Raw genomic sequence first — 26,835 nt, forward strand, 5'->3', positions numbered from 1 at the left:
TCAGCATTTCACCTCCGAGTATGATGTTCTCTGTGGGCTTGTCACATATGGCCTTCATTATGTTGAAGTGATTTCCTTCTATCCCTAGTTTGTTGAGGGGAGAATAATTTTTTTAAAGCGAACTTTTTTTTGAGTACTCATTGTGTCAGATACTATGCAAAGCTCTTCACATGTGATCAGTTAAATTGATGCTTCCCAGGTCTTTGGGCTAGGAAAGCTATCGTCGCTCTTTCAGCGATAAAGAGACTGAGGCTCAGGGAAGTTTTACAGTTTATCCAATGTCACTGGATAAACTGAGTGAGGAAGTTGGCTCAGGTTTGAATCTGGAACTGTGTTCCTATGTTCTGCTTATGCTACTACTTAAAGTTCTACTCTTTGATGTGTTTCACATACAAATCCAGGGTTTTGTGAATTCTTTTTTTTTAATAATAAATTTATTTTTTATTGGTGTTCAATTTGCCAACATACAGAATAACACCCAGTGCTCATCCCGTCAAGTGCCCCCCTCAGTGCCCATCACCCATTCACCCCCACCCCCAGCCCTCCTTCCCTTCTACCACCCCTAGTTCGTTTCCCAGAGTTAGGAGTCTTTATGTTCTGTCTCCCTTTCTGATATTTCCCACACACCTCTTCTCCCTTCCCCTATATTCCCTTTCACTATTATTTATATTCCCCAGATGAATGAGAACATATAATTTTTTTATATGTTTTGTGAATTCTGAAGGTTTTGTGAATTCTGATGTGTGAGCTGCGGGCTGGGTTGTGCTCTGAGGAGCAAGACAAGTGCCCTGGGAAGGCCTGAGTTACCTCAGGGAGAAGCCACACCTCCGTTGGTTAGACCCAATTCTTCCCAGCTCAGCTCTGAGGAGCAAATAATCCATAGAGCTAGATTTTAGAAATGAATTCACTCAGACTGTGGTAAGCTGACATAAAGAAAGTGTTAGAAGAGATGTGTTAACACATGCTTAGGAAAGCAAGTAAGAAAAACGCTAAGAAACAAAACAAAAAATGTATCCTCTGGAGCAGGGAGAAAAGGAAGTTTATCTGTGTTCCAGGTCTAATGTGTGAGGAGAGGCAGCAGTACGCTGGGTTACAAGCACAGGCTCGGCAGTGAACGTCTGGATCCTATTCTTGACTTGGCCACTGACTTGCTAGGTGATCTTGACAAGTAACTCGACATCTTTTACCTCAGTTTTCTCATCTACAAAAGAAGAATAATGAGACCGCCTACCTCAGGGGTTTGTTGTGAAAATGTACTGAGTTATTCTTATAAAGCGGTTAGAATTGGCCTGACATATAGCTCAAGTGTACTAGGTGTTGAGGTACCAGGAAAAGAGTTCCATCAAAGCGTGAAGGAGAGGCAGCAAGTGAGCTTGGAAACAATGCTCAATAAATACTGTCCGAACAAATATGTTTGCCACCCCACTCTTGGGGAATTGAGGAGGGAATCTATAGCCTTCAGAGAACTTTTCTCCAAACTCTCCTTTGCCTCTGGGGATGCCTGGATCCAGCAGCCCTGGAATATCCTATATGTTGTTAGGGTTTGAGAGACCTGTTCTGGAGCTGCCAGGCTCTATGATAACCACATGAATTTCAAAAGGACAACTCTCCCTTCTGAGAGGTGAGGCAAGAGAATGTGAGCCAAGGTAAACCTAGGAGTAACTGTGAACAGTGCCAGCCTGTCCTTGCAACGATGCTCAAGGCAAGGTGCTTGGGAAGAATAGGAAAGGGGAAACCTTAGGGGGCTGGGGAAGAAGTCCACTCAAAGGCATGAGATGGAAATAAGTTTCCTTGTCAGGCCTGAAGATACTTCAGGCCGAAGGAGGCATTAGTGCTGCCTTTTCCTGCCCAGTCACACACCTCTCTCAGGGACCCTCCCCCCACTTCTGTGACAGCCATGATGAGCACCATGTGGTTCCCTGGACTCATGAGGGCTTTTTCTTTTCTTTTCTTTTCTTTTCTTTTCTTTTCTTTCTTTTCTTTTCTTTTCTTTTCTTTTCTTTCTTTCTTTCTTTTTTTTTTTTTTTTAAGATTTTATTTGTTTATTTGAGAGAGAAAGAGCATGTACAGAGGGAGGAGTAGAGGAAGAAGAACAAGCAAACTCTGTGCTAAGAGTGGAGCTCAACGCAGGGCTCAATCTCACAACCCTGAGATCACAACCTGAGCTGAAATCAAGAGTTGGGTGCTTAACTGTCAGAGCCACGCAGGCAACTCTGTCATGAGCTCTTTTATTTTTTTTTATTTATTTTTATTTTTTATTTATTTATTCATAGAGACAGAGAGAGAGAGAGAGGCAGAGACACAGGCAGAAGGAGAAGCAGGCTCCATGCAGAGAGCCTGACGTGGGACTCGATCCAGGGTCTCCAGGATCACGCCCTGGGCTGCAGGTGGCGCTAAACCGCTGTGCCACCCGGGCTGCCCTGTCATGAGCTCTTTTAAACCTTCTTTCAAAAAAAAAAAAAAAAACCAAAATCCTTCTTTCCATGTCTTTGCAACAGAGGTTTTCCTCTGCCCAGAATGCCCTTCCTCCCCTTGCCAACTTCTCAGCTTAAAGCCCAAGTCGTTTGTGAATCCTTTCTTGACCTATTGTCCCAAGGGAAATTTTTTTTAAAGATTTTATTTATTTATTCATGAGAGACACACAGAGAGGCAGAGACATGGGCAGAGGGGGAAACAGATTCCCTGCAGGGAGCCTGATGTGGGACTCGATCCAGGGTCTCCAGGATCATGATCTGAGCTGAAGGCAGATGCCCAACTGCTGAGCCACCCAGGGGTCCCTGCACCAAGGGAGATTAAGTATCTTTCTCATTGTTTCTCTAAGGACTTGATATGTACAAATCTGCATTTTTTTCCCCCAACAAACACTTGTATTCCTCTAAGCTAGGCCTTGGGCCAGTTCCTAGGAGAAGTCACGAATCCACCCTCAGGGAGATGATTTTATGGTTAATAAGCCAGAGGTCACACAGTATAGTTACCTTCTGAGCCTTAGATTCTGTTTTCTGAGCTCAGGGCCCAGCTGGATTCAGACAGTGAGGGCTTGTTGCATAGCTAATTAATCATTGATCTGCTTGTCTCTTCTGTAAGTCATGAACTCCTCAAGTCCATGGGATTCATTTTCCAAATATTCAGCTGAACACCCAGCATTATGGAGCAGCACCGAGCCCAATGCAACAACAATTGGAAGTGTCTGATGTCTGAAGCTCTTGTTTGATGAAACTTTCTCCTAAGATGGTCTATGAAGACGTGTGTATGTATGTCAGAGACTAAGGTCCAGACTGACGGGAGAATGACAGAGCCCAAGCCATCGCATCATGTGGAAGAAGGTGAGAAGATTGAGAGTGTTTAACAGTGCAAACCACATGTGTGGAAATACTGTCACCACCTCCATTGTACTGATATCCACAAAATATGAGTATAATCTGAGAGGAAAGGGTCCTTAGAGAATTTTGGTAGGATTAATACTTCAGTAATTGTTCTTCTAGAAAATCCTGACAGTCAGAACTTTGGTGAAGGACTGGATGGTTTCTTATTAGGAAAAAACATGAACCCTTTTCACAGGCAGATCTAGGTTCAAATTCCTACTTTGCCACATACTTGGATGGGAAGGACATCACACAATGAATGCACTGAGTTGCTGTGATGAGTAAAGAAAGTGCTTGGAATAATGTTTCTTTCTCCATGAAAACTTTGAGTGAAGATTAGACGTTAAGATAGTGGCTTCCAAATTCCTTTGGTTATAGACACTAATCGGGTTGACATTTGAGCACCCCTGTGTGTATTTTTATTTATAATTTATATACATATATTTCTGGAGACTTTTCTATAAGCATGTCACTGGTTACTAGGTACTTTTTATTTTCAGGTCTAAGGGGGAATATCAAGAGTTAGGTTTTGGAAATGTGAAATTTGAGAAGTCGAGGAGGCAGCTGAAGTAGTTGAGGTTAAGCTGGGGAGAGAGGTGTGAGTCACAGATAAATTATGAACTTGGAATTTGTCAAGATATGGTCAGTGCATCAGCTCACCAAGGTAGTGGGTGAAAATACAGATGGAGGGAACCCTGGGTGGCGCAGCGGTTTAGCGCCTGCCTTTGGCCCAGGGCGCGATCCTGGAGACCCGGGATCGAATCCCACGTCGGGCTCCCGGTGCATGGAGCCTGCTTCTCCCTCTGCCTGTGTCTCTGCCTCTCTCTCTCTCTCTGTGTGACTATCAAAAATAAATGAAAAAAAAAATTTTAAAAAGTGTCTGTACTGTTTGTATGTTTAAAAAAAAAAAAAAGAAAATACAGATGGAGAAGTCCAAGGACTGAGTACAGGAGTATGGCAACACTGGGAGCTGGAAGGAAGGACAGAGTCACCAATGGAAAAACCAGAGAAGAAGAAGGAAAACCAGGTAACCAGGTGAAGTGTGGCATCCTGGATCCCAAGAAACAACGCATATTAAGGAGGGAGTGATCCACTGTGCCAAATGCTGATAGGTCAAGTAAGATAAAGGACTATTCGATTTATCCATGGTGATTGGTGGCTTTGCCAGGAGCAGTAACAGGGGAGCCGTGAGGCAAAGCCTGGTTGGAATAGGTTTAAGAAAAAATGGGGAGAGAGAAACCAGAGACAGTATGCGCTCTTTGGAGGAGTGCTCGATATGGGAGGACAAAGAAGTAGGGTGGTTCCCAGTGGGGAAGAGTCAAGAGTTTTCTTTCTTGCTTGTCTTTTGTTGTTGTTTGTTTGTTTGTTTTGTTTTGGTTTAAGGTGAGAGAAACAACTGTGTTTGTGTGCTGACAGGCTGGCTCAAGTTGGAGAGAATGAAGTGTCATAGGAGGACCTGGGAAGGATTGGCTGACAGACACGTGGAGAGATCACCTCTGGTGACAGAAGAGAGGGCAGCATATGTGCTCAAAGATACTGAGACTATGAGGTCCTGGGAGTGGTGGAAATTCTTTGAAAATGCTTCAATTCACTAAGTAAAGCAGGAAGCAAGATCGCTCCTTTAAAGTGAGCTAGGGGAGACATTGGAAGTTTGAAAAAAGAGGACAAAGTGTAAAGTACTCGCCTAGGAGTGTGGGAGAGAATGGGCTAGGGCAGGATAATGTGCTAGCTGGGTAGCAGTCAAGGCCCAACAGAAGTTTGTCAATTTTTTTTTTAAAGACTTTATTTACTTATTTATTTGAGAGAGAGAGAGAGAGCAAGAGAGCACAAGCAGGGAGAGCGGCCTAGGGAAAGGGAGAAGCAGACTCCCTGTTGAGCAGAGAAACTGATGCAGGGCTCGATCCAGGACCCTGGCATCATGACCTGAGCCAAAGGCAGATACTTAACCAACTGGGCCACCCAAGGGCCCCAGAAGTTTGTCAATTTAAATACATCAGCTTAGCTCTTAGCTGTTCTTCAGCCATGTTCAGCATGTGGAGCAGACACAGAGTTGGATTCAACTAGAGCTGTGGTTTGGCTGAGTGAGGGCACTTTTCCTGAAGACAGACAAATGAGTTGAGGATAAAGGAAGGAATGATTAAAATGATTGTCTAAGTGGAAGTGCGGTTTCTTCCTTTCTGCTGTAGGCTCAAGTGGCTGGTGCTTAAGATGGGCGAGTTCATGAAAGCCGGGAAGGCGGTGCTGGTCCTGGCTGGATGCCACTCTGGATGCAAACTGTTCATTGTGAAGAACATTGGTGAGGGCACCCCAGACTGTCCCTACAGCCACACTCTGGTGTCTGGAATTGACCGCTATGCCCCACACAAAGTGACAGCTGCCATGGGCAAGAAGGAAATCGCCAAGAGGTCAAAGATAAAATCTTTGGTGAAAGTTCACAACTACAATCGCCTCATGCCAATGAAGTACTCTGTGAATAGCCCCTTGGACAAAACTGACCTCAAACAGGATGTCTTCTGAGACCCTGCCCCTAAACACAAGGCCTGAAGAAAGGCCAAGGCCAAGTTCAAGGAGAGGCACAAGACTGGCAAGAACAAACTTCTTCCAGAAGCTGCAGTGTTATATATGTATATCTGTTTTGTTGCAGTCATTTAAAAAAAAATGTGTGCATGCAATTTAAGCTGGAAAAAGATCAAAGTGAATACATCGTGGTAAGGAGCCAGGGAAGAGGCAGTAGACCCAATCTGAATGTATATCCTGGTGGGATCTAAGGAGATTTATTTACTGGAGGGAGGAGCTGGAAAGATAGGAGTAGGATTCATGGGTCAGAGATTGCAGAGGCTTCTCTAGGCCAGGGGGAAGTGATTCCAGGGCTACTGTGTTCGCTGCCAAGAGTGAGGCTGATCCTGTAGGAATCTTGCTGAGCTTGGGAAATTGTGGGAAATCACCACTGCAGGAGGCACATGGCTGGCATGCCCCCCCCCCCATCCTTCCCAAAGGTGTCCCAATTCAGAGTACATTGGTTCTGGACCCAGACAGAGAAAAACCATGAGTTGAAACTTAAATAATTGTAATGCTGGTAAATGATTTGCTTTTAAAATAGGTGTTGGGGGCAATGTTCCTAGGGCAGTATGTACCTTGGATCTTCACTTTTCTCTCCAAGAGATGAAGGTCACATATGTTACCTACATCCGGGGAATTTCCTGCTGTGTAATCTGTAGCCCTCTCTTGTTTTTAAAATCTCAAACAATCAAACAAACCGGATAATAAGCAAAAGAGGCTTATGTTGTTGATAGGTCTGCCTCCTGCTGTAGATTTGTAATTAAACACTGTAAATTGTGATACCACAACTACTTTTTATTAACCAATGTCTTGACACTCCAGCAACTGGGTGCAGGTCATGCTATGCTTTCAGAGGTCCCCTTGGAGCATCCTGAATGGGCAGAGAGGACAGACCATTGGCCCTGGAAACGGCGTGGGGGTGTTATGAAGCGACGCTGCAGCTGGGCAGTGAGTCTGGGAAACACTTTGATTTCCACAAAGATGTGGGAGAAAAATAGAAGAGAGAGAAAGAAAAGGAAGTAGGTGAGGCAGAAAGGAACGAGCAGAGGAGGAAGAAGAGAAGGCAAAGAAGGAGGAAGAAGAAACGAAGAAGGAGGCAAAAGAGGATCAGTCAGGATCCTAATCCTCACGTCCAATAGAGTCAGCCCATAGCATCCGTCCTCCTCATGACTGACAAGGTGGGGGTCGTTGGGGAGGAAGACCTCCCTCTGCTCTGTGGTCTTTCCAGCTGGACTTTGAACCTAATTGGCATGAGACATATTAACAGGAGAAAATCAAATTTAAAGTGTATACAGATGGGAATCCAGACAGACATGAAGCTCTGAAGATGATGAGGCAATGGAAGCTCGTATGAGCTTAAACTTAAGGCCTGAGGTCACAAAGGCATGAAAAGTAGTGAAAAGGTGAAAGGAGATGTTTGCAAAAACAGGATTGTTCTATCAAGCAGCTGAGTTCCTTTGGTAAAGGGGGTCTCTGTTAGTACTTCTCTTCCTGGTACAAGCTCTCCCTTCTCTCTCTTTTTTTTTTAATTTTATTTATCTATTCATGAGAGACACAGAGAGAGAGAGAGAGAGAGAGGCAGAGACACAGGCAGAGGGAGAAGCAGGCTCCATGCAGGGAGCCCGACGTGGGACTCGATTCCAGGTCTCCAGGATCACACCCTGGGCTGAAGGCGGCACTAAACTGCTGAGCCACCCAGGCTGCCCGATTTTTATTACTTTCAACTAGAAATAATTTTTATGCCAAAGTGGCATATTTGGGGTATCTCATCCTGTACCCCTCCAAGATGGTCACTGGTGCTCAGATAGAGGATCCCCTCAGCCTGCTTTAATTTTTAAATTAACTGCCCTTCCCTATTTTCATTTTTGAAGAGTTAAAAATTCCTAGGCCAAGAGGGCAGCCTCTTGCCAATGTATGGTTTTGGCTCTACACTCTCCCTAACCTCTCACCTGTTACTGAATTTTCTGTTCAAATGGGAAAGGACAAGGGGTCTTGTCCCAGTGTTGTGCCAGCACCAACCTGGGCGGGAGGTATTAGCTGATTATTCTGTGCTCAGCACCACTGAGGGCTCCTAAGAAAGACCAAAAGATTGTTTATATGCATATTAAACACACACACATATTTATGGCAACATTCCTTCTCTCAAAAAGATTACAACTTGCTTGAAATAACAGCCATATTAAGCAAGTACATAAAATGTTAATTGCTAGACTTGAATATGAGAGTTTTGAACAGGGTTATAGGCTCGAACCATCCCAGAGGTGTCAGAGGAGAAGGTGGCTTTTATAGGACAGTCATCAGCTTTGAAATGACTTCACCTGCCAAGTCTCAAAGGAAGATATTTTACTTTCCTCAAACAGATACAGCCCCCCAGCTAACACTTTCACTTCCTACGTCATGCTTGGGGCCCAGGGCTTTTGGGGATGAAAGGCTTGTAGGGTGAGGCAGAGAATATTAATACCCTGTTTTCTTCTCAAGACTGGGAGTGAAAAAAAAAAAAGACTGGGAGTGGAAGGGAGATGCACAGAAGGAAAATGCAAGAGAGCTACAGAGTGAATTGCAAAGAAAGCAAAAGTTTAACCAAGTCCTTGTGTCACTTGCCACCTGCTCCCCTGCATCCCCCACATCCTGCTCCGGTCCTTGAGAAAGTAAATATTAACCTGAACTGAGAAAGTAAATTTCTGCTAAATTTCTGGCTGAACATTTTTCCAAAGGACATGCTGCAACCGTGAAGTGTTTTAACAACCCCTTTGTTTGAGCGACTACTGCATTTTTCACTTACTGAGAAACCTTGTTCTCTAAAAGAGCATCGATTATCAAAAACCTTGCTGTTTAAAATTATATCAGTAAAAATGAATATCCCATTCTTACCTCTGAGTCACTTTGACACAGAAGCAGCTTCGATATACAATTCAGATGCAGAGTTTCAGATGATGGGGGCTAGACACAACATTTTGCAGCTATTTTAACTGTATGTTTGACCCTTGAGAAACATGGGTTTGAACTTCATAGTCTACTTATATACAGATTTTTTAAAATTTGATAAACACAGTATAGTACTGTAAATGTAATTTCTCTTACGATTTTCTTTACTTTTTTGCAACGTATAAAATTTATTTGAACATTTGCTATTCTTAAAATTAAGGGGGAGCACCTTTGGAAAACATTGGCATTTGAAATCAGATCCTTGAATTTGCATAATAGAACCTAGGTTTTGATATAGATGCCTGATCTGAACTGATCAGATGTCTGGAGGTGGGAAGCTCTGCTTTTTCCTTTACACCACCTGTAAAGTGATTCTTTTCCAGTGGAATTCAAGCCAGACCTTCAACTTGGCAGCTGGAAGTTGGTGTATCAAATGGCCTTGTGGAGGTAGCAGGTATCTCCCTGTACCTAGGACTAAATACTCTGAAATTATGATATCCTCATTTGTAGCAGATTCTTTACCCAAGCTGGGAAGAGGCAAAATTGTGAACCCTGGAGAAAAGAGAGTGGTCCCCTCAGTTAATGCAATATTATGTATGGTATAAGCTTCCAGTTATGGAATAAATAAGTCATGGGAATAAAAAATATAACAGGGAATAGAGTCAATGCTATTGTAGTGTGTTGTCAGATGGGAGCTGAAGGTAGCCACACTTGTGGTGAACATAGCATAGTATAGAGATGATAAAGCACTATATTGTACACCTGAAACATTGTGTGTCAACTCTAAAGACTTTTAAATATGTATTCTGTAGGGTAGTCAGGATAAGGATATGACATAAGGATATTTTATTTGTAAATATTTATGAACCCATCATAGGATCACTGAATGCTCTAGGTATGAATCTGCTTCCAAGCCCTTTTACTTTGTTGGTCGAATTCACTTATGTGGTTATAGGATTGAGATCTTCAGTTTCTGGCTGGCTATCACTCAGGAACCAATCTTTGTTCCCAGACCTGTCTGTATGTTCTTTGGAGAAAGTCCTGGAAGCCTCTCTCTGCAGTAATTAATTGTACAGGGCTTACATGGTCTTAGAGCCATCACAGCATCTCAAATACCTATCACTATCGAAGTCTCCTTGACTGCTCTTCTGGCATTTTTTGCACTTCCCTTATGATTTTCTTTTCTTTTCTTTTTAAAGTTATTATTATTTTTTAAAAATTTTATTTATTTATTCCTGAGAGACACACAGAGAGAGAGAGAGGCAGAGACACAGGCAGAGGGAGAAGCAGGCTCCATGCATGGAGCCCGACATGGGACTCAATCCCGGGTCTCCAGGACTATGACCTGGGCCGAAGGTGGCGCTAAACCGCTGAGCCACCCGGGGTGCCTGATTTTATTTCTTTATTCATGAGACACACACACACACAGAGGCAGAGGCAGAGGGAGAAGCAGGCCCCCTGTGGGGAGCCTGATGTGGGACTTGATTCCAGGACCCTGAGATAACAGTCTGAGCCAAAGGCAGATGCTCAACCACTGACCCACCCAGGTGCCCTTCATTATGATTTTCTTAATAACACTTTCTTTTCTCTAGCTTGCTTTATTATAAAAGTACAGCATATAATGCATATAATATACAAAATATGTGTCAGTTTACTGTTTATGTTATCACTAGTGCTTCCAGGCAACAGTAGGCTATTTACAGTTAAGTTTTTAGGGCATCAAAACTTAGGTGTGAATTTTAAACTATGCAGGGGGTTAGCATCCCTAAACCCCTATGTTGTTGAAGGGTCAACCTTCTAAGATGACCCTAGGTCCACTTTGCAATTCAGACACGAGATAGACCTCTTTTCACACAGCCCTGCTTGCTTGGAGCCTATTAAAACATTGCTTCGCTCCTAAATCCTGTACTAACTCTTATCCTTTGTTTGGTGAGATGAGCCATGAGTCTCCTGGGGTTCAGCCTCCTTCATGGCAATAAGTCAAAAGACCTGACCATGTTGGACTTCAAGTTGGTTCGGACCTCAAGCTGATTGGGCTAGGACACCTTTTAATTTTTTTTAAAGATTTTATTTTTAAGTAATCTCCACACCCAAGGTGGGGCTCAAACTCACAACCCTGAGATCAAGAGTCGCACTCTCTACACTCTGAGCCAGCCAGGTGCCCCTAGGACACCTTGTAGCTTTAAGAGCTCCATGGAGCTCTGTGTTTCTCCCCTCAGAGCACTTGTCCAGGATGCCAGCTGGCTCTCAGGCCTGTACCAGGTTGGTGCAAGGATGAAAGAGTCATGAGAATGTGTAAAATTTGCACGTGGCACTCTTGACTGCAGCTGGTCCTGCTGGGTGTACTCTCTTCTCCTTGGAGGGCATGTCATGAATAGCTTTGGCATTTCTTGCAGGAAACTAACACCTGTCTCTCTCCTCAATTGATCTTTGATCAGATCCACAACGTGTCTACTAGTTCCTGGGGCTGCCTCACAAATTCTCCTCACAACTCATGAGGAGGAAACACTATGCAGAAAAACAAAACAGGCCTTAGTGATCAAAATACAGCTGTGACTTGATGCCTGATACTAAGACTTTACCAAAGATACTTTTTGAAAATTAAAACTTCTTAAGAATTACCTTGGATTCAGTGGGAATGATTTACACAATGATCTGCCTTCAGGAAAACATAAAATAAAAAGATCTGCTCATTAAGGTTAAAGCTGAGATGTCTCCTAGGCATTCAAGTGGAAATGTGGAGGAGGCCATTGGGAACGCGGGTCTGGAGCTCAGCAGAGAGGTATGGGTGAGATAGAAGTATAGCTGCACGGGGTGTTGAGGGCTGAGCCCCGAGGGCACTCTGCATTAAGGATCTGGGGAAAGTTGGGGAGCCAGCAAAGGAAACTGAGAGGAAGCATTGAGATAAGAGGAAATAAGTTCCAAGAGCTTGGTGTCCTGGAAGCCAAGGGACACCAAGTCTATCAAGAAGGAGACAGAGAGGGATCCCTGGGTGGTGCAGCAGTTTGGCGCCTGCCTTTGGCCCAGGGCGCGATCCTGAAGACCCGGGATCGAGTCCCACGTCAGGCTCCTGGTGCATGGAGCCTGCTTCTCCCTCTGCCTGTGTCTCTGCCTCTCTCTCTCTCTCTCTGTGTGACTATCATAAATAATAAATAAGAAATTTTAAAAAATTATAAAAAAAAAGAAGGAGACAGAGAGAGTGGTCAAATGCTTCTATGTAAAGCAGGGTGAGGACACGAAGTGAACCCTGGCAGTCCAGATGGAGGTCACTGGACACATCGTGGAAGCAGTTTGGGAAGAGTGGTGGGTGTGAGTGCGTCACAGAAATATTCAATCGAATATGGGAAGAGGGTTTGGAGGCAGTGAGTATGGACAAGTCTAGAGAGGAATTTTGTGGCAACAGGAAAAAGATGTGGTCGTGGCAGTGGTGATGAGGGAGGTGAAAGGATAACAAGAGGGAAAAATAAATAAGTAGTGGAAGCAAGAAAGTGATGATTCAGGAGAGGTGGGAGAGGGTGGGATTGCTGGAGGGATGCTGCAGGGGCCCAAGGGGCTGTGCTCTACTGCATATGCGCAGACAGGGCTGCAAGGGTGGCTGGGAGAGCATGGGAGGAACCTGCGGGGAGTTCTCCTCCAACTGCTCCAGCGTTCCTGTGGTTTGGCCAAGTGAGTAGTGTTAAGGGGATTGGGGCAAGAGTCTCAGGCATGGCCAGTGGGGGAGAGGTCACAGTAACAGATCGGAGAGTGTAGGTGGGGAACAAAGGAAGAGATGAGGGTTAGTGGAAAGGTGGTTGTTGGGTCAGTGGCAATGGAGTCCGGGTGGGCTCAAGATCCTGAGGACGGGGGAGAGCTGGAGTGAGCTGGAAGGAGCTGGGGTGGCTCAGTCGGTGAGGCATCTGGCTCTTGGTTTTCAGCTCAGGTCATGATTTCATGGGTCATGGGATTGAGGACCCCACTGGGTTCGGTTTGCTTGAGATTCTCTTCCTCCAACGCTGCTCCCCCCATTCACTCTCTCTCTCTCTCTCTCTCTCTCTCTCTCTCTCACACACACACACACACGCACGTGCGCACACACACACTTTCTAAAATAGATCAGTAAGTCTTAAAAACAAAAACCCACAAACCCTCTATTGATTGGAATGTGACCGACCTATAGGGAGTGAGGTCAGAGGTGACCTCAACTCCTTTCCAAAGTATCTTTTCTCAATGTATTTTTGAAGGGAGCGTGGACAACCTCTGCCGCCGCAATTACTTGTTAAGTAAGAAACTGCTGCATCTCCCCGCGACTTGACACATCTCGGTGCTTTCACATGCCTCTGACTGAGAAATGCTGATGTAGGGCCACATGAGAGTGGACCCACCCAGGTGACAGGGTCCCGTCCCTGGACAGTGACTCAGGCAAAAGGTGTCCAGGAAAACAGACCGTCATTTGCAAATCTGCGCAAAGGGGCAGGGTCTCCATTTCCACATACACCCGCCAGGCCGCAACGGCCGGCCTTCTGGGCCCCAGCCTCACTGCCCCGGACCCCCCAAACTCCCTTGCTGCTTAGTGAGGCCGGAGGCCAGGAAACCACCCCCGGACCGACATTGCCTTTCTTGTAGAATAACGACACCCTTTACCTTCGCCCCTCAGACTCTGGGTGTGCGCGTGGGCGTGGGCGTGGGCGTGCGCGGGCTGCCGTCTGGCACAGCCTATGGCCCGGCCGGCTGGCTGCCCCAGAAAGGCCGTCCCCGCTGAGAGAGCCTTCTGGAAAGGCAGAGGCGAGGGCTGCTGCGGCCCTGCCAGCGCAGAGCTCCGGGGAGTGGCGGCTGCCTCGAGGGCCCAGGCCGCCCAGCCTCTTAGGGGAGCGGGTGTGCAACTAGAACGGGTGTCAAGCTCTTTGAAGACATCTGTCCCCTCCCGGGAGACCTAGAACTGCTCACGTAACTCTTAGGACCCAGTTAGACGCCCAAGGAGCTAGGAGAGTGCGTGCAACTGGCTTTGCAGAGAAGGTTCGGGCTGCCGGCTGCGCTTCAAGAGCAAAGTCTCTGACTCAGGGAGGCAGAAAGGGGCAAAGGTGACCCCGGGGCACCGTGGTCCCCAGCGGTCCCCAGCACACCGCATTTAGCTCCTGAAGTGTAAGAGGCTTGTTTCAGACACATCGAAGGGGTGAACGCACGCAGGCGGGTCTCCGGGGAGCCAGGAAGGCCTTTCCCTTTCCTCTGTCTTCACTGCAGGAGACAAGGACAACAGGACACTTGGCAGGAGCCGCGCTTCCTGGGGCCTGAGGGCTTGTCAGTGTCTATGGAGATGCTGAGGCAGTAAAGGTGTGTTCACTCCAGGATTTTGACACAAATGGCCGAATAGGACCTTTCTGAGATAAGCGACTGCAGGGAGGCCTGGGTGGCTCAGTCAGTTAGGCGTCTGCCTGCTGGTTTGGGCTCAGGTCCTGATCTCAGGCTCCAGAGGTGGAGCCCTAGGGAGAGGGGGTGGGAGCTCAGCAGGGGCGCCTGCCCCTCCCGCTGCTCACGTGCTCTCTCTCTCTCCAAAATGAATCAATACATCTTTTTTAAAAATGAAATAAATGATTACAAAATATATGCCACCTCGTTAACGGTCCATTGTTCGGTAAATCACGTAGGGATTAAGATCTCTCAGGTCTGGGTCCCTGGGTTGCTCAGCATCCTGCTCTTGACTGGGGCTCAGGTCATGGTCTCAAGGCTGTGAGGTGGAGCCCTGAGTCGGGCTCTACACTGGGCATGGAGCCGCCTTGGGATTCTCTCTCTGCCGCCCCATGTCCCTCTGCCCCTCTCCCTCAAAGTAAGTGAATGAAAATAAATACAAAATTTCTCATGTCAACAGAATTTCTGAGGGTGATGATTGCTACAAAGACATCGCCAACCACTGACTAACATGAATCATGGGTAGTTGTGATGATTTCACTTTGAGTTCCATTAATTTTTTTTTAATTAAGTAAAGTCTACCTGCAACGTGGGACACCCCCTCATGAACCAAGATCAAGAGTCCCATGCTCTGCTGATTGAGCCAGCCAGGTGCCCTTAGAATCCATTTTTTAAGTAAAACGCTGTTTTGTTTTATTTTTTTAAAAAAATTTATTTATTTGACCGAGAGAGAGAGAGAGAGAGAGAGAGAGCACAAGCAGGGGGAGTGGGAGAGGGAGAAGCAGACTCCCCATTGAACGGGGAGCTGGATGTGGGGCTTGATCCCAGGACCCCGGGATCATGACTTGAGTCGAAGACAGACACTAACTAAGAGCCCCTCAGGTACCCCTAAAAGTCTATTTTAAAAGAAAACTGGCTGGGGCACCTGGGTGGCTCAGTGGTTGAGCATCTGCCTTTGGTTCACGGCATGATCCCAGGGTCTTGGGATCGAGTCCCGCATCGGGCTCCCTGCATGGAGCCTGCTTCTCCCTCTGCCTGTGTCTCTGCCCCTCTCTCTCTGTGTCTTTCATGAATAAAGAAATAAACTCTTTAATAAAATAAAATAAATAAAATAAAACTGGCTGAAGCAAGGCAGTATCACATGCTCTTTTGGGGGAGCCTCGGTAACCACGAAGCTCAGAGAAAAGATCAAAGCAGTTTCTTGTCTTGAATTTAAGCTAGAAAACGATGCCGCTCTCATCAACTGTGAACAAGCATTGTTGCCAAAGCCCCCGAGGAAGGCCTGGAACTTTGGCCCTAGGAGGGGGCCCAGTGCCTTATACCAAGTGGTGGGCAAGGGTTGTCTTCCTCTCCAGCTGCAGGAGCCCTTGGGAATGACTGGGGGGAGCCCCGGTGTGGGCAGAGGAAAGGAACTCTGCATTTCCTTCCAGAACTGGGAGTGGGAGGGCCCTGCAAGGTGGAGCGGTAGGCCCTGCAAGGGGGAGGGCTTGAGCAGGACTTGCAGGGAGCAGCAGGCCCCTCAGTGTGGGCACAGTGGGTGGGGGGGACAGGCAGTGTGCCCTCCCTGGTCACAGCCTCTGTCGGGGATCCCCGTGCTCCCACTCAGAGCTCTCACCTGGGGGCGTCGGGTCGGCCAGGTGAGTGTCAGGTGGGCAGAGAGACTCTGACAGCTGCTATCTGCAGGCTGCCTGTTGCGCCTGTCACTGCTGGGTGCCCCCCTTCTGCTCCCCAAATGGTCCAACCTGGACTCTCTTCCAGGAAACAGGGAAATTTGCTGCTCCCTTGCCAGGGGTCAGGAGCCTGTTAGGGTCACAGGAAGCCGTGTGTGCTATTGGCCTGGGCTTCCTCAGAAAGCCTTCCGGGGACTGATAGGAGGAGAAAACACACAGGGACTCTGAGTCCTGCTGACCAGGTTTGGGGCATGACTTGGTCTCACTTATTTTCCTAGAATTGTCCCATTTTATATTCATTCATAAATGAATATTTTTATATTCATTTATATATGTGGGCTTTGACTAAGCAATAAAGTCATCCTAGAATGCTTCTTGGATGCAGGAGGTTTTCTGATTATCATCTTGTGATTGAGAAAGACAGGTTTATACTGTTCTCAGGAAAAGATAACACCATGACGTGGGCAGCACAATGGCTTTCGGCTTGAAGGAAACCAGAGGAATATTATCACCCCAGATTTTCAGAGGCTACCATGCATGCACCTTAGAGTTTCTACTCCACAGTCATCTCTTTCTTTTCCTTCCTTGCCTTTCTATCCTTTATCTACCTTCCCTTTCCAGGTACATATTCTTGCCTGTTAAACCTATTTCCTTATTGCTAGTAAACTTCCTTCCACCCTCCACCTTCCACCCTGAGACATATAAATTCCACGCAACCCGATTTTGTTTACAGCAGTCCCAAATATATAACTCCATGAATACTAATGTATATGTGGTTCCTAATGTAAAGACAAACAAATAAAAACCTCAATGTATCTCCATCCTGATTCCTGAGACTTTTTACTGGACATGTTATCTGGTAATTCTGAAACCTTGAGGCTCAAGCAGCCTGTATAATGGACAGTCGCCCCCAGGTGCTTCTTTGTCTGTTGCGTGGCCATAGTGATGCTCTCTGTCTTGGGATATCCGTGGTCACCAGCTCCAGCCTGCCTGATATCTGGCTGCTTGGCCCCTTTCCCAGTCTGACAGTTCCTGAAAGCCTGTGTCACACACAGCTGGTGATGAAGGCATACTGGTCTAGAAGGTGGCTTGCCACCTGCTTCCAGTACCAGGGCAGAAGGAGGTAGAGGCCCATGAGGTCCAGGTGGAGCCACATGGCAACGGTCTCTTCATTACCCCTGAGAAAGAAGGAAGATCATCTAGACTCACCTAGTTAGAGTTTGGATTTGCCAGCGTTAGAGACACAGATCTCAGGTGCCTACAATTTAACTGGTCATCTGTTCTAGCATCTAGAATTCAACCCAATTCAACCCAATTAAGATTTTTATTTGACTAGAAAATTCTCTTTAATAAATGTAGATTAGTTCCTACATTTTGAAGGCAGCATGGGGGAAGGAAAATGAATAAAATACATACTTTGTAATCCAGATGTATAAAAATAACTATCAATGATTAGAATAAATTAAATGTTAAGAGAAATGTACATCATTCAAAGGAGTAAAAGAGTAGTTTGTTTGTTTGTTTGTTTAATTCTTTGAATACCTTTCATTACCTGGCTTTTCCCAAGTGGGTTATCAGACAGCGCACAGGTCTTTTACACTCCATACCTTGTGTAGCTCATTACCCAGCTTCATGCCTCCACTTCCATGTCTCGTGGGCACATCAATTCCATTCTTCAAAAAGTACAAAATATACCACACATGCAGACAAGGTGTAGCAAATTTAATTTGTGCGGAATGATTTCCTACTCTTCACCCTCCTGCATATCTATTTCTTCTGCAGTTTTCCCTTCTTAAGAAATGTCACCTCAGGACACCTGGGTGGCTCAGTGGTTGAGTGTCTGCCTCTGACTCAGGTCGTGATCCTGGGGTCCTGGGTTTGAGTCCTAAATTGGGCTCCCCGCAGGAAGCTTGCTCTCCTGCCTCTCACTGTGTCTCTCATGAATAAATAAATAAATTCTTAAAAAAAAAAAAAAAGAAATGTTACCTCAATCCATTCCATTGGTAGGAGCCAAAACCCAAGGGGTCATTCCTGCCACATTTCTCTCTCTTGGATTTCTACTCAATCCATCTCTGTGTCCTGTTTCTTATGTTTCTGAAATAAATCTGTATTCCCACTACTTCTTTCATCCCTGTGACCATTCATCTAGCCTTCTAACCGGCCCCTGTATCCGGCTATACCTCCTACAGTCTGTTCTGCAGCCAGTGATTAAAGTGATCCTGTCAAGTGTAACTCATGTCTTCTTCGGTGGCTTCCCTTTGTCCTCAGTGTAAAACCCTCAGCCTCTCCTCACCCCCCCTCTGCCAGCTGGTCCCTGCACCAGTCCCACTGGCCTCTTTCATGCTTAGCTCTTTGCCGTGTTTCCTCCTTCCCATCTACTTGTTTCTCTCTCTACATTAAGCTGCTTATCTCAATTTTTTTTTACCTGATTTATCTCCTGCTCATTCCTCAATGGGCAGCTTGGAAGTCACTCCCACACCATAGCCTTTCTGTATTCCGCTCTATAGCAGGCAAATTTCCCCTTATTGCCAATTAATAAACACTTTATTCTCTTTATATCACGTATCACAATTAAAGTTGGACATCTGTTTGTGTGATGACTTCTCTTTTTAAATAAAAATATTTGAAACAATTTCAAGCCCACAGAAAAGATGCAGAAATAATACAAATAACTCTAGTATCCCTTCATCCAGATTCCCTCTTAACATTTTACCATATTTACTTTATCATTCTCTATCTTCCTCCCTCTGGCGGTTTGGGGATAAGCTGAGAGTAATGATGCCCTATTACCCCTAAACACTTCAGTGTATGTTTCCTGAGATAAAGAATCCTTCCACATACCTACAGTAAAACCATCTACATCAGGAAATTGATATAAAGTCAATACTACCATCTACTTCCCATTCAAATGCTGTCAGTTGTCCTGACAAACTGGCATTGGTGTATATGTGTGTGCATACCTCCAGGACCCAACCCAGGATCATGTGTTGCATCTTGTTGTCATTTCTCTTTGTTTTCTTTCCAACTGTAGTACTTTCTCAGTCTTCTATCTTTCATGTCTTTTAGTTATGAAGAATATACGGCTTTTATTTTGCAGAATATTCCTCAATTTATATTTGCCTAATGTTTCTTTGTGATTAGGTTCACCTTAGGCATTGTTGGCAGAAATGCCACAGAAAATATGAGAAATAGTGAAAGGGACTATAAGGGAAAGAGGGGAAACTGAGTGGGGAAAATTAGAGAGGGAGACCAACCATGAGAGACTCCCAACTCTGGGAAACAAACAAAGGGTAGTGGAAGGGGACATGGGCGGGGGGTGGGGTAAGTGGGGGACGGGCACTGAGTGGGGCACCTGATGGGATGAGCACTGGGGGTTACACTGTATGTTGGCAAATTGGATTTAAATAAAATGATTAATTAATTAAAAAAAGAAATGCCATGGCAGCAATCCTGAGCCCTTAGAGGGTTATCAGGAAGCACACGATGTGAATTTTTACTATTATGGCGATAGTAACTTTGACCATTTGATGCTCTGCTTTTCCGTTTTCCCAATGGTAAAATTTACTATTTTTCAGGATGCCCGGGGTGGGGTGGGGGGAGTAGCTCTCGGCGGTGGGGCATTTGCCTCCGGCCCAGGGTGTGACCCTGGGGTCTCAGGATCAAGTCCCACTTCAGGTTCCCCGCAGGGAGCCTGCTTCTCATTCTTCCTGTGTCTGTGCCTCTCTCTCTGTCTCTCATGAATAAATAAAATCTTTTTAAAAATTTACTATTTTTCTCTTTGTAATTAATAAGTATTTTGTAGGAGACACTTGAGGGCATGTAAATACCTGAATTCTCGTCAAATCTTCACCCACTATTCACGCACTAGTTTTAGTATCCATTTACCATCCTTGTGTGGATTAATTATGATGGTTGCAAAACCGTGATGTTTCTAACACGATCATTTCTTCTGCGCTTACTAGTTGCCACTCTATATTAAAGAAGGGAGAGAATCAGGAAAAACAGTCAACGCATACTAAGGCCTGGGCCTACAGACCCCTTACCTGACCAATGTCTCTAATTTCCCCAAGTTTGGTAAGGCCTGAGTCCTCTGTAGATAGTAGAGCAGAAGTAAGAGCCCCACCCGGACAGAAAGTAGGAGGGAGAATCAAGTCCTTAGGGAGATGAGCTTGCGCTCAGCCATGGCACCCTGTCTCCTCAGGAAAAGGAGATGACACTGTTGTCTTACTCTGGCAACTACAAATGTGCGCCCTAGACTAGAACCCCCGGCCAGCATCATAGTTCCTAGGTGGTGAAAGAGGGAACAAAGAGGAAGTTGAAGCCCCAGCCCCTCCCCTACCATCTGGCCTAGCAAATCCCTCCCCTCTTCTCTGGGTCTGTCTTGTTCCATTCCTACTCTTCCATTGTATCACAGGAAAATCCTAGTGCAACTTTCTGTCTGTTCCACCTTTAACCAACACATTAGTTGGGTCAACCTTTACCTTCAGGAGAGCTCAGCTTGGATCCTACTAAAGCCATAGCTTTTAAAGGCTTTTAAAGTCTGAAATTCTTCAGGAAGTTATGCTAAATCTCAGGGATTTATACTCTTAGGGTCTCCTCTTGTCAATTGAAGTTTTCCCACCTAATGCCTTGCATGAAGTCAGCCAAAAGGATTGAATCCTTGAATCCTCAGCCAAAAGGATTCATTTTTACGAAAAAAGAATTAGTGAGCAATGTAGCTTTTACGAACGGTACGGACAATCTTTAAATGTCTCATGGTCTCTCAAACTGCTTGTCGTTTATATTGATCTTTTCTTCTAGGATTGACTTCCTAATTTCTATACATATGGCAGAAACGCCCATCTTATCCCTAGTCTCTTAGTCCAAGAACTCAGGAGAGAATTGACTAGAGGCTCTGAATCCCAATTACAAGTCCTGGGATATAATCTGATAGCCTGATCGTGGTCAAGTTTACCACTGGTTCCTTTAGCTGTAGCCAAAGGAGTGGAAACACTGTTCACTCAGCTGGCACTATGAGCAGATTCAGAGTAGGTTGGGAAAAAATCTTTTAAGGGGGAGTTATATGACACAAATCTCTAGTACTTGGGATGTTTTTTCATATAATAATATAAAGCATGCATGTTCTGAACTAATATCCAGTGTTCTAAAAATATATCATTTGTTCCAATTATAAAAACTATGTATATATTCACTCATTACAGAAATTATGGAAACTAGAGATTAACATAAAGAACAAAATTAAAATAAAAAGAAATCCCACCATTTAGTGATAACCTCTGTTAATGTTGGTTGCATGTTCTTTGGTTTTTCTATCCCTTTGTACACATTTTAGAAATAAAAGCGTAAATATACTGTACATATTAACTTTATGCTAACTTCATCATTTAGCAACTAATCATTTTGTTTCTTGTATATTTCTTTTACATGAGGATATACGGGGTGTATATACGGGGCGTATGTATGTGGTCCCAGCACCATTTGGTAAAAAATATTCTTTCCCCATTTCTCCTTGTTCTTCCTAAGAAAGTAATTTTATTGAAAGTATTTCTGGTAATAAGGTTTTAATTTTTATTCAAATCTATAGTTTATTACTTTCATCCCATTTAGATTTTGTGTAATGCTTGGAAAAGCTTTCTGTACCTTAAGGATAATAAGGGACTCCTGGGTGGTTCAGCGGTTGAACGTTTGCCTTCAGCTCAGGGCATGATCCTAGGTCTGGGGATCGAGTCCTGCATCAGGTTCCCTGCTGGGGAGCCTGTTTCTCCCTCTGCCTATATCTCTGCCTCTCTCTGTGTATATCTCTCATGAATAAATAAATAAAATCTTTAAAAAAATTTATTTTAGAGAGAGAGCGAGAGCACACGTGTGAGTTGGGGGAGGAGCGGGGGAGAAGGAGAGAGAGTCTCAAGGAGACTCCACGCTGAGCATGCCTGACGCTGGGCTCAATCCCATGACCCTGAGATCACAAATCAGAGCTGAAATCAAGAGTCAGATACTTAACCAACTGAGCCACCCCAAGGGGTAAAAATTTAATATATCGTTTAAAGATTTATTTATTTAGTTGAGAGCATACGTGTGCATGCACAAGCAGGGGCAGGAGCAGCAGGAGACAATCTCAAGCAGATGACCCTGAGATCATGGCCTGAGCTGAAAGGTCGCTTAACTGACTGAGCCACATAGGCTCCCCTAAAATTTTAAGCTTCCAGAAATTGTTGCCAAATTACCTTCTTAAAGGCAGCCCCAGTGGCTCAGAGGTTTAGCACTGCCTTAGGCCCAGGGTGTGGTCCTGGAGTCCAGGGATCGAGTCCCACATCGGGCTCCCTGCATGGAGCCTGCTTCTCCCTCTGCCTGTGTCTCTGCCTCTCCCTCTCTGTGTCCCTCTCATGAATAAATAAATCAAATCTTTAGAAAAAAAATTACCTTCTTAAAGATTTGTATTAACTTACACCCTTGTAGTTTTTCTCTCATCTATCAACATGAAGTATTTTTATTTTTCAAAATTGGGCTTTTTTGATACCCTGGTAAGTGAAAATGATACCTTAGTATTTAAATTCCTACTTCTTTGACCCCTGATAAGGTCAAACATTCTCCATGTATTTGTTAGGTTATCTGTAATTCCTTTTTTTTTTTTTTATTTTTTTTTATTTACTTAGGATAGTCACAGAGAGAGAGAGAGACAGAGACACAGGCAGAGGGAGAAGCAGGCTCCATGCACCGGGAGCCCGACGTGGGATTTGATCCCGGGTCTCCAGGATCGCGCCCTGGGCCAAAGGCAGGCGCCAAACCGCTGCGCCACCCAGGGATCCCGGTTATCTGTAATTCCTGTTCATGATTTGTGTCTCTTGTTTTAAGGGAAGACTTACTCATGGTGTTCTAATTAAAGTGTATGAGCTTTTTATATATTCTCTGGATTAAAGATGTTAACCATATCAGCCCTTCGTTGTCACCCCGCCCTCCCTGTTCTAAGTCCTGACTCACAGGTGATCACTCATAGACAGACCTCAGCCGGTCAGTACCCTCCCATCCTGGTGCCACTTGCCAAGCAAAACCTCAATTCTGGGTCAACCCATTTGGCCCCCTTCTCTCCTCGACCACCCACTACCGAGTTCTGCTAGACTAAAATTACTTTTTGTGGGGATTGCTGCCACCACGAGCCCACTGTTCTCAACCTCTATATAATACTACTCCATCTCTCAAATTGGCTTCCCCCCATATTCCCAAACAATTGTCCAGATGTTTTCTCCTCCCCTTCTTTCAAATCCTACCATCCACTTTTTTTCTCTTTCAAGAGAAGACCTTGTCTTCGAATTCACGGAGAAATCTGTCCTTGGGTCTGGATCTCCCTCAGTTTCCTTTTCTGTGCCCCCACCAATTTGTCAGCACATCTTATTGGCTTCTCCACAGAGGAAGGAGCCACAAGATCCCTCTTCTCCCATCATTAGCTGTGGAGCCCAGCCTCTGAGTCTCCTCAGTGAGCCTGCCTGGTCAATCCTTTCCCCTGGTGTTGGTATCTCTCCCAGCTCGGAGCCCCTGTTCCAGATCATCTCTTCCCTCCTCTACTCGACTTTTCCCCATCCTTACTCCCCACTCCGAGGTCTCTAGATTATCTTACCTTCTTCCTACCTGACAGGTACTCTGTCTTCTGCCATTCTGCAACTAAATTGTGGCCAAAATTGTATTAAAATGGTAAAATCAGAATAAAAGTCACAACTAATCTGGAAGAATCACACTGCTCTTTTGGTTTTCAGATGGCGCCATCAGAAGACTCTACATTATCCAACACTTTCTATGAGTCACCTCAGCATTATATGAAGTGGTATTTTTTACAGAATAACTCAGTGGGGTGGACGACATGACACACGTAGGCACTCGACAGATGGGGCTCTAACTCCAGTAAACAAAATCTTTAACTGGGTAAGTTTGAAAGACTTTCCTTTCTTTTTTCTTTAATTCTTTCTCTTTCTTTCTTTTTTTTCTCTTTCTTTCTTTCTTTCTTTCTTTCTTTCTTTCTTTCTTCTTTCTTTCTTTTTAAAATTTATTCATGAGAGACACAGAGAGCGAGGCAGAGACACAGGCAGAGGGAGAAGCAGGCTCCATGCAGGGAACCTAATGCAGGACTCCATCCCAGGACCCAGGGATCATGACCTGAGCCAAAGGCAGACACTCAACCACTGAGCCACCCAGTCATCCCCTTTATGTTCTTTCTTCACTTGGCACCCTGGGTAAGTGCTCTGAAGGATGAGGTTGGAAAACCCCGGAGAGAAGCGGCAGGTAATGGGTCAAAGCTGGACACAGGGAATGGTTTGAATGATACATCATATGGTCACTATGGTCAAAGCAAATGCAGCAAAAGTACATCCATGAATACACAATATGTATCACCAATGTCAGGTGGGAGAGCAGGAAAAAGTTAAGATCTGAGACACATTAACATGCAATTAGAAACACTCCTACCAAAACTTTATTATTTTCATACTTTTATAATGATTTCTCTGGTTGTACAGTTGTGGTTACTCTCAACATTGTTTTGCCAGGCAACTTTAGTCTAAGCCAGCATGTCTTTTGGGGGAGGTGAGGACGAGGGCATGTTACCTCCCAGCCTGAGAAAGGGACAGCAGGTCAGAAGCTAGTTATAATACAGCAAAAACTGCTCCGAGTCACTCCAGTGTCTCCCTGTGGGCATGGACTGTTGAGAACCTTAAAAGTCGTGCCCTCTGACTGTATAATTAATATCTACTGACTGCATGGGATTTTACTAAATGCAAGGGAAGCATACATGGAGATGACTGGTTTAACTCTAGGACAGGGGATCTGGGAGCTTCACACAAGAGCTGAGCTAAAGCCTGAAAAGGCAGGCGAGAAGGTGCGAGGTGTTCCAGGCAGAGGGAACAGCCTGTGTAAAGGCACAGTGGATGTAAAAGGGCTCAGGTGCCCGAGGACCCAGAGACGCTCCACCTGGCCCCAGGGTTAAGGTGGGCTAATGTGAGTGACACCAAACTGAAAGAAAGAAGCAGCCCTAAAATCTCCCTCCACCTGAAGCATCTTCACTTCTAGTAAGAGATCTAGTGTCTTGGTTTGGATCATATTACACTGCCCATACGCAGCTGTCTTTGTCTTACTAAAATGACCAACACATATGATTGAGCTAATAACTAGTCTATTTGCACTCTCCTTGGGCATCGTCTCCAGCTACGGGATTCATACTGTCACCTTCCCAGACTTCATGTTGATGTGCCTCATTATCTTCGAGATGGCAGGATGGAATTATTAGACAGACACACATCATTCTCGTAATACTTTCCTTCTTTGTGTTTCAGAGGGGAGCTGATCCTTTGGTCTTCATGTTCATGTCGGAGACAGAGGAAACCAAGAACGTCCATCCTTTGCCCTGACCATATATAGGACATACGCAAGGAGACTGCAGTCAGTGTCCTTGGTGGTGGAGGAGAGCTTTGGAGACATAACTGGAAGGTTATAAAATTGCCCTCAAGACCATCAGAGCGAGGAGGTAAATTCATTAATCTCATAAACCCTCCTGAGCACCTACCGTGTGCCAAGCATGGTTCTCAGTTTGCCCAGTGTGCTTCTTGCTGAGTGCCTACTTCTGCCTCATCCCAGTTAGCTCTCTGCCACCCACGGAGTTCCTTTACCTATGAGCCCTACAAGGGAGAGGGTTATGACTTTTTATACATGAGGACACTACAGGGAGGGAAATTGAGTTAATCGCCCGATGCTCCAAAAGGCAAGAAAGCAGGATTATAAACCAGGGCATCCTGCCCAAGAGCCCCCTCTGTACTGCAAGGTGCTTCCTTTCACACACTCTGCAGCCGGCTGGTCCAAAATCAGAACTGGTGTGAAGGGGAAATTCCTGGCCTTAGCAGTTTTCAGAGGAAAAAAATACCCTGCTTGGTTTCATGGTGTTTTCTGTTGCTTACATCCATATCCCTGTGTTGACATATTTTGCCCAATTTTCCTTTGTGTTTTCTCCTCTTATCAGTCCTGGGAAGGCTTTCTGAGGAAGCCCAGGCCAATAGCACACACGGCTTCCTGTGACCCTAACAGGCTCCTGACCCCTGGCAAGGGAGCAGCAAATTTCCCTGTTTCCTGGAAGAGAGTCCAGGTTGGACCATTTGGGGAGCAGAAGGGGGGCACCCAGCAGTGACAGGCGCAACAGGCAGCCTGCAGATAGCAGCTGTCAGAGTCTCTCTGCCCACCTGACACTCACCTGGCCGACCCGACGCCCCCAGGTGAGAGCTCTGAGTGGGAGCACGGGGATCCCCGACAGAGGCTGTGACCAGGGAGGGCACACTGCCTGTCCCCCCCACCCACTGTGCCCACACTGAGGGGCCTGCTGCTCCCTGCAAGTCCTGCTCAAGCCCTCCCCCTTGCAGGGCCTACCGCTCCACCTTGCAGGGCCCTCCCACTCCCAGTTCTGGAAGGAAATGCAGAGTTCCTTTCCTCTGCCCACACCGGGGCTCCCCCCAGTCATTCCCAAGGGCTCCTGCAGCTGGAGAGGAAGACAACCCTTGCCCACCACTTGGTATAAGGCACTGGGCCCCCTCCTAGGGCCAAAGTTCCAGGCCTTCCTCGGGGGCTTTGGCAACAATGCTTGTTCACAGTTGATGAGAGCGGCATCGTTTTCTAGCTTAAATTCAAGACAAGAAACTGCTTTGATCTTTTCTCTGAGCTTCGTGGTTACCGAGGCTCCCCCAAAAGAGCATGTGATACTGCCTTGCTTCAGCCAGTTTTATTTTATTTATTTTATTTTATTAAAGAGTTTATTTCTTTATTCATGAAAGACACAGAGAGAGAGGGGCAGAGACACAGGCAGAGGGAGAAGCAGGCTCCATGCAGGGAGCCCGATGCGGGACTCGATCCCAAGACCCTGGGATCATGCCGTGAACCAAAGGCAGATGCTCAACCACTGAGCCACCCAG

At 45.6% G+C, this 26,835-nt stretch overlaps 1 protein-coding gene and 2 long non-coding RNA genes across 3 annotated transcripts in view; 2 read left to right on the plus strand and 1 right to left on the minus strand.

Annotated features, from left to right (window-relative positions):
- Positions 1-579: 579 nt before the first annotated feature.
- The window catches only part of LOC129511395 (uncharacterized), a 63,029-nt gene continuing 36,773 nt past the window's right edge, over positions 580-26,835 (minus strand). The window contains exon 4 of the long non-coding RNA XR_008664805.1: positions 580-1,201. This is a non-coding gene — a long non-coding RNA (uncharacterized LOC129511395). The remainder of the gene's footprint in view (positions 1,202-26,835) is intronic.
- On the plus strand, positions 4,266-7,450 carry LOC129511394 (60S ribosomal protein L27-like). Its single transcript, XM_055328009.1, has 2 exons — positions 4,266-4,911; positions 5,549-7,450. Exons 1-2 carry the CDS (start codon positions 4,799-4,801, stop codon positions 5,877-5,879), a joined length of 444 nt encoding a protein of 147 aa, XP_055183984.1. The 5' UTR covers positions 4,266-4,798; the 3' UTR covers positions 5,880-7,450.
- LOC129511397 (uncharacterized) lies at positions 23,084-26,636 on the plus strand. Its single transcript, XR_008664807.1, has 2 exons — positions 23,084-23,812; positions 25,216-26,636. It is a non-coding gene; the product is annotated as an uncharacterized LOC129511397 (long non-coding RNA).

Source organism: Nyctereutes procyonoides, unplaced genomic scaffold (genome assembly GCF_905146905.1).
Source record: "Nyctereutes procyonoides isolate TBG_1078 unplaced genomic scaffold, NYPRO_anot_genome, whole genome shotgun sequence".
Lineage (NCBI taxonomy): Eukaryota > Metazoa > Chordata > Mammalia > Carnivora > Canidae > Nyctereutes > Nyctereutes procyonoides.

Excerpts from the sequence above, each read along its gene's own strand:
- LOC129511394 (XM_055328009.1), top strand. The coding sequence starts at position 4,799 with ATGAAGTGTCATAGGAGGACCTGGGAAGGATTGGCTGACAGACACGTG. Across the intron at positions 4,912-5,548 it reads AAAGATACTGAGACTATGAG|GCTCAAGTGGCTGGTGCTTA; the intron begins GTCCTGGGAGTG and ends TTTCTGCTGTAG.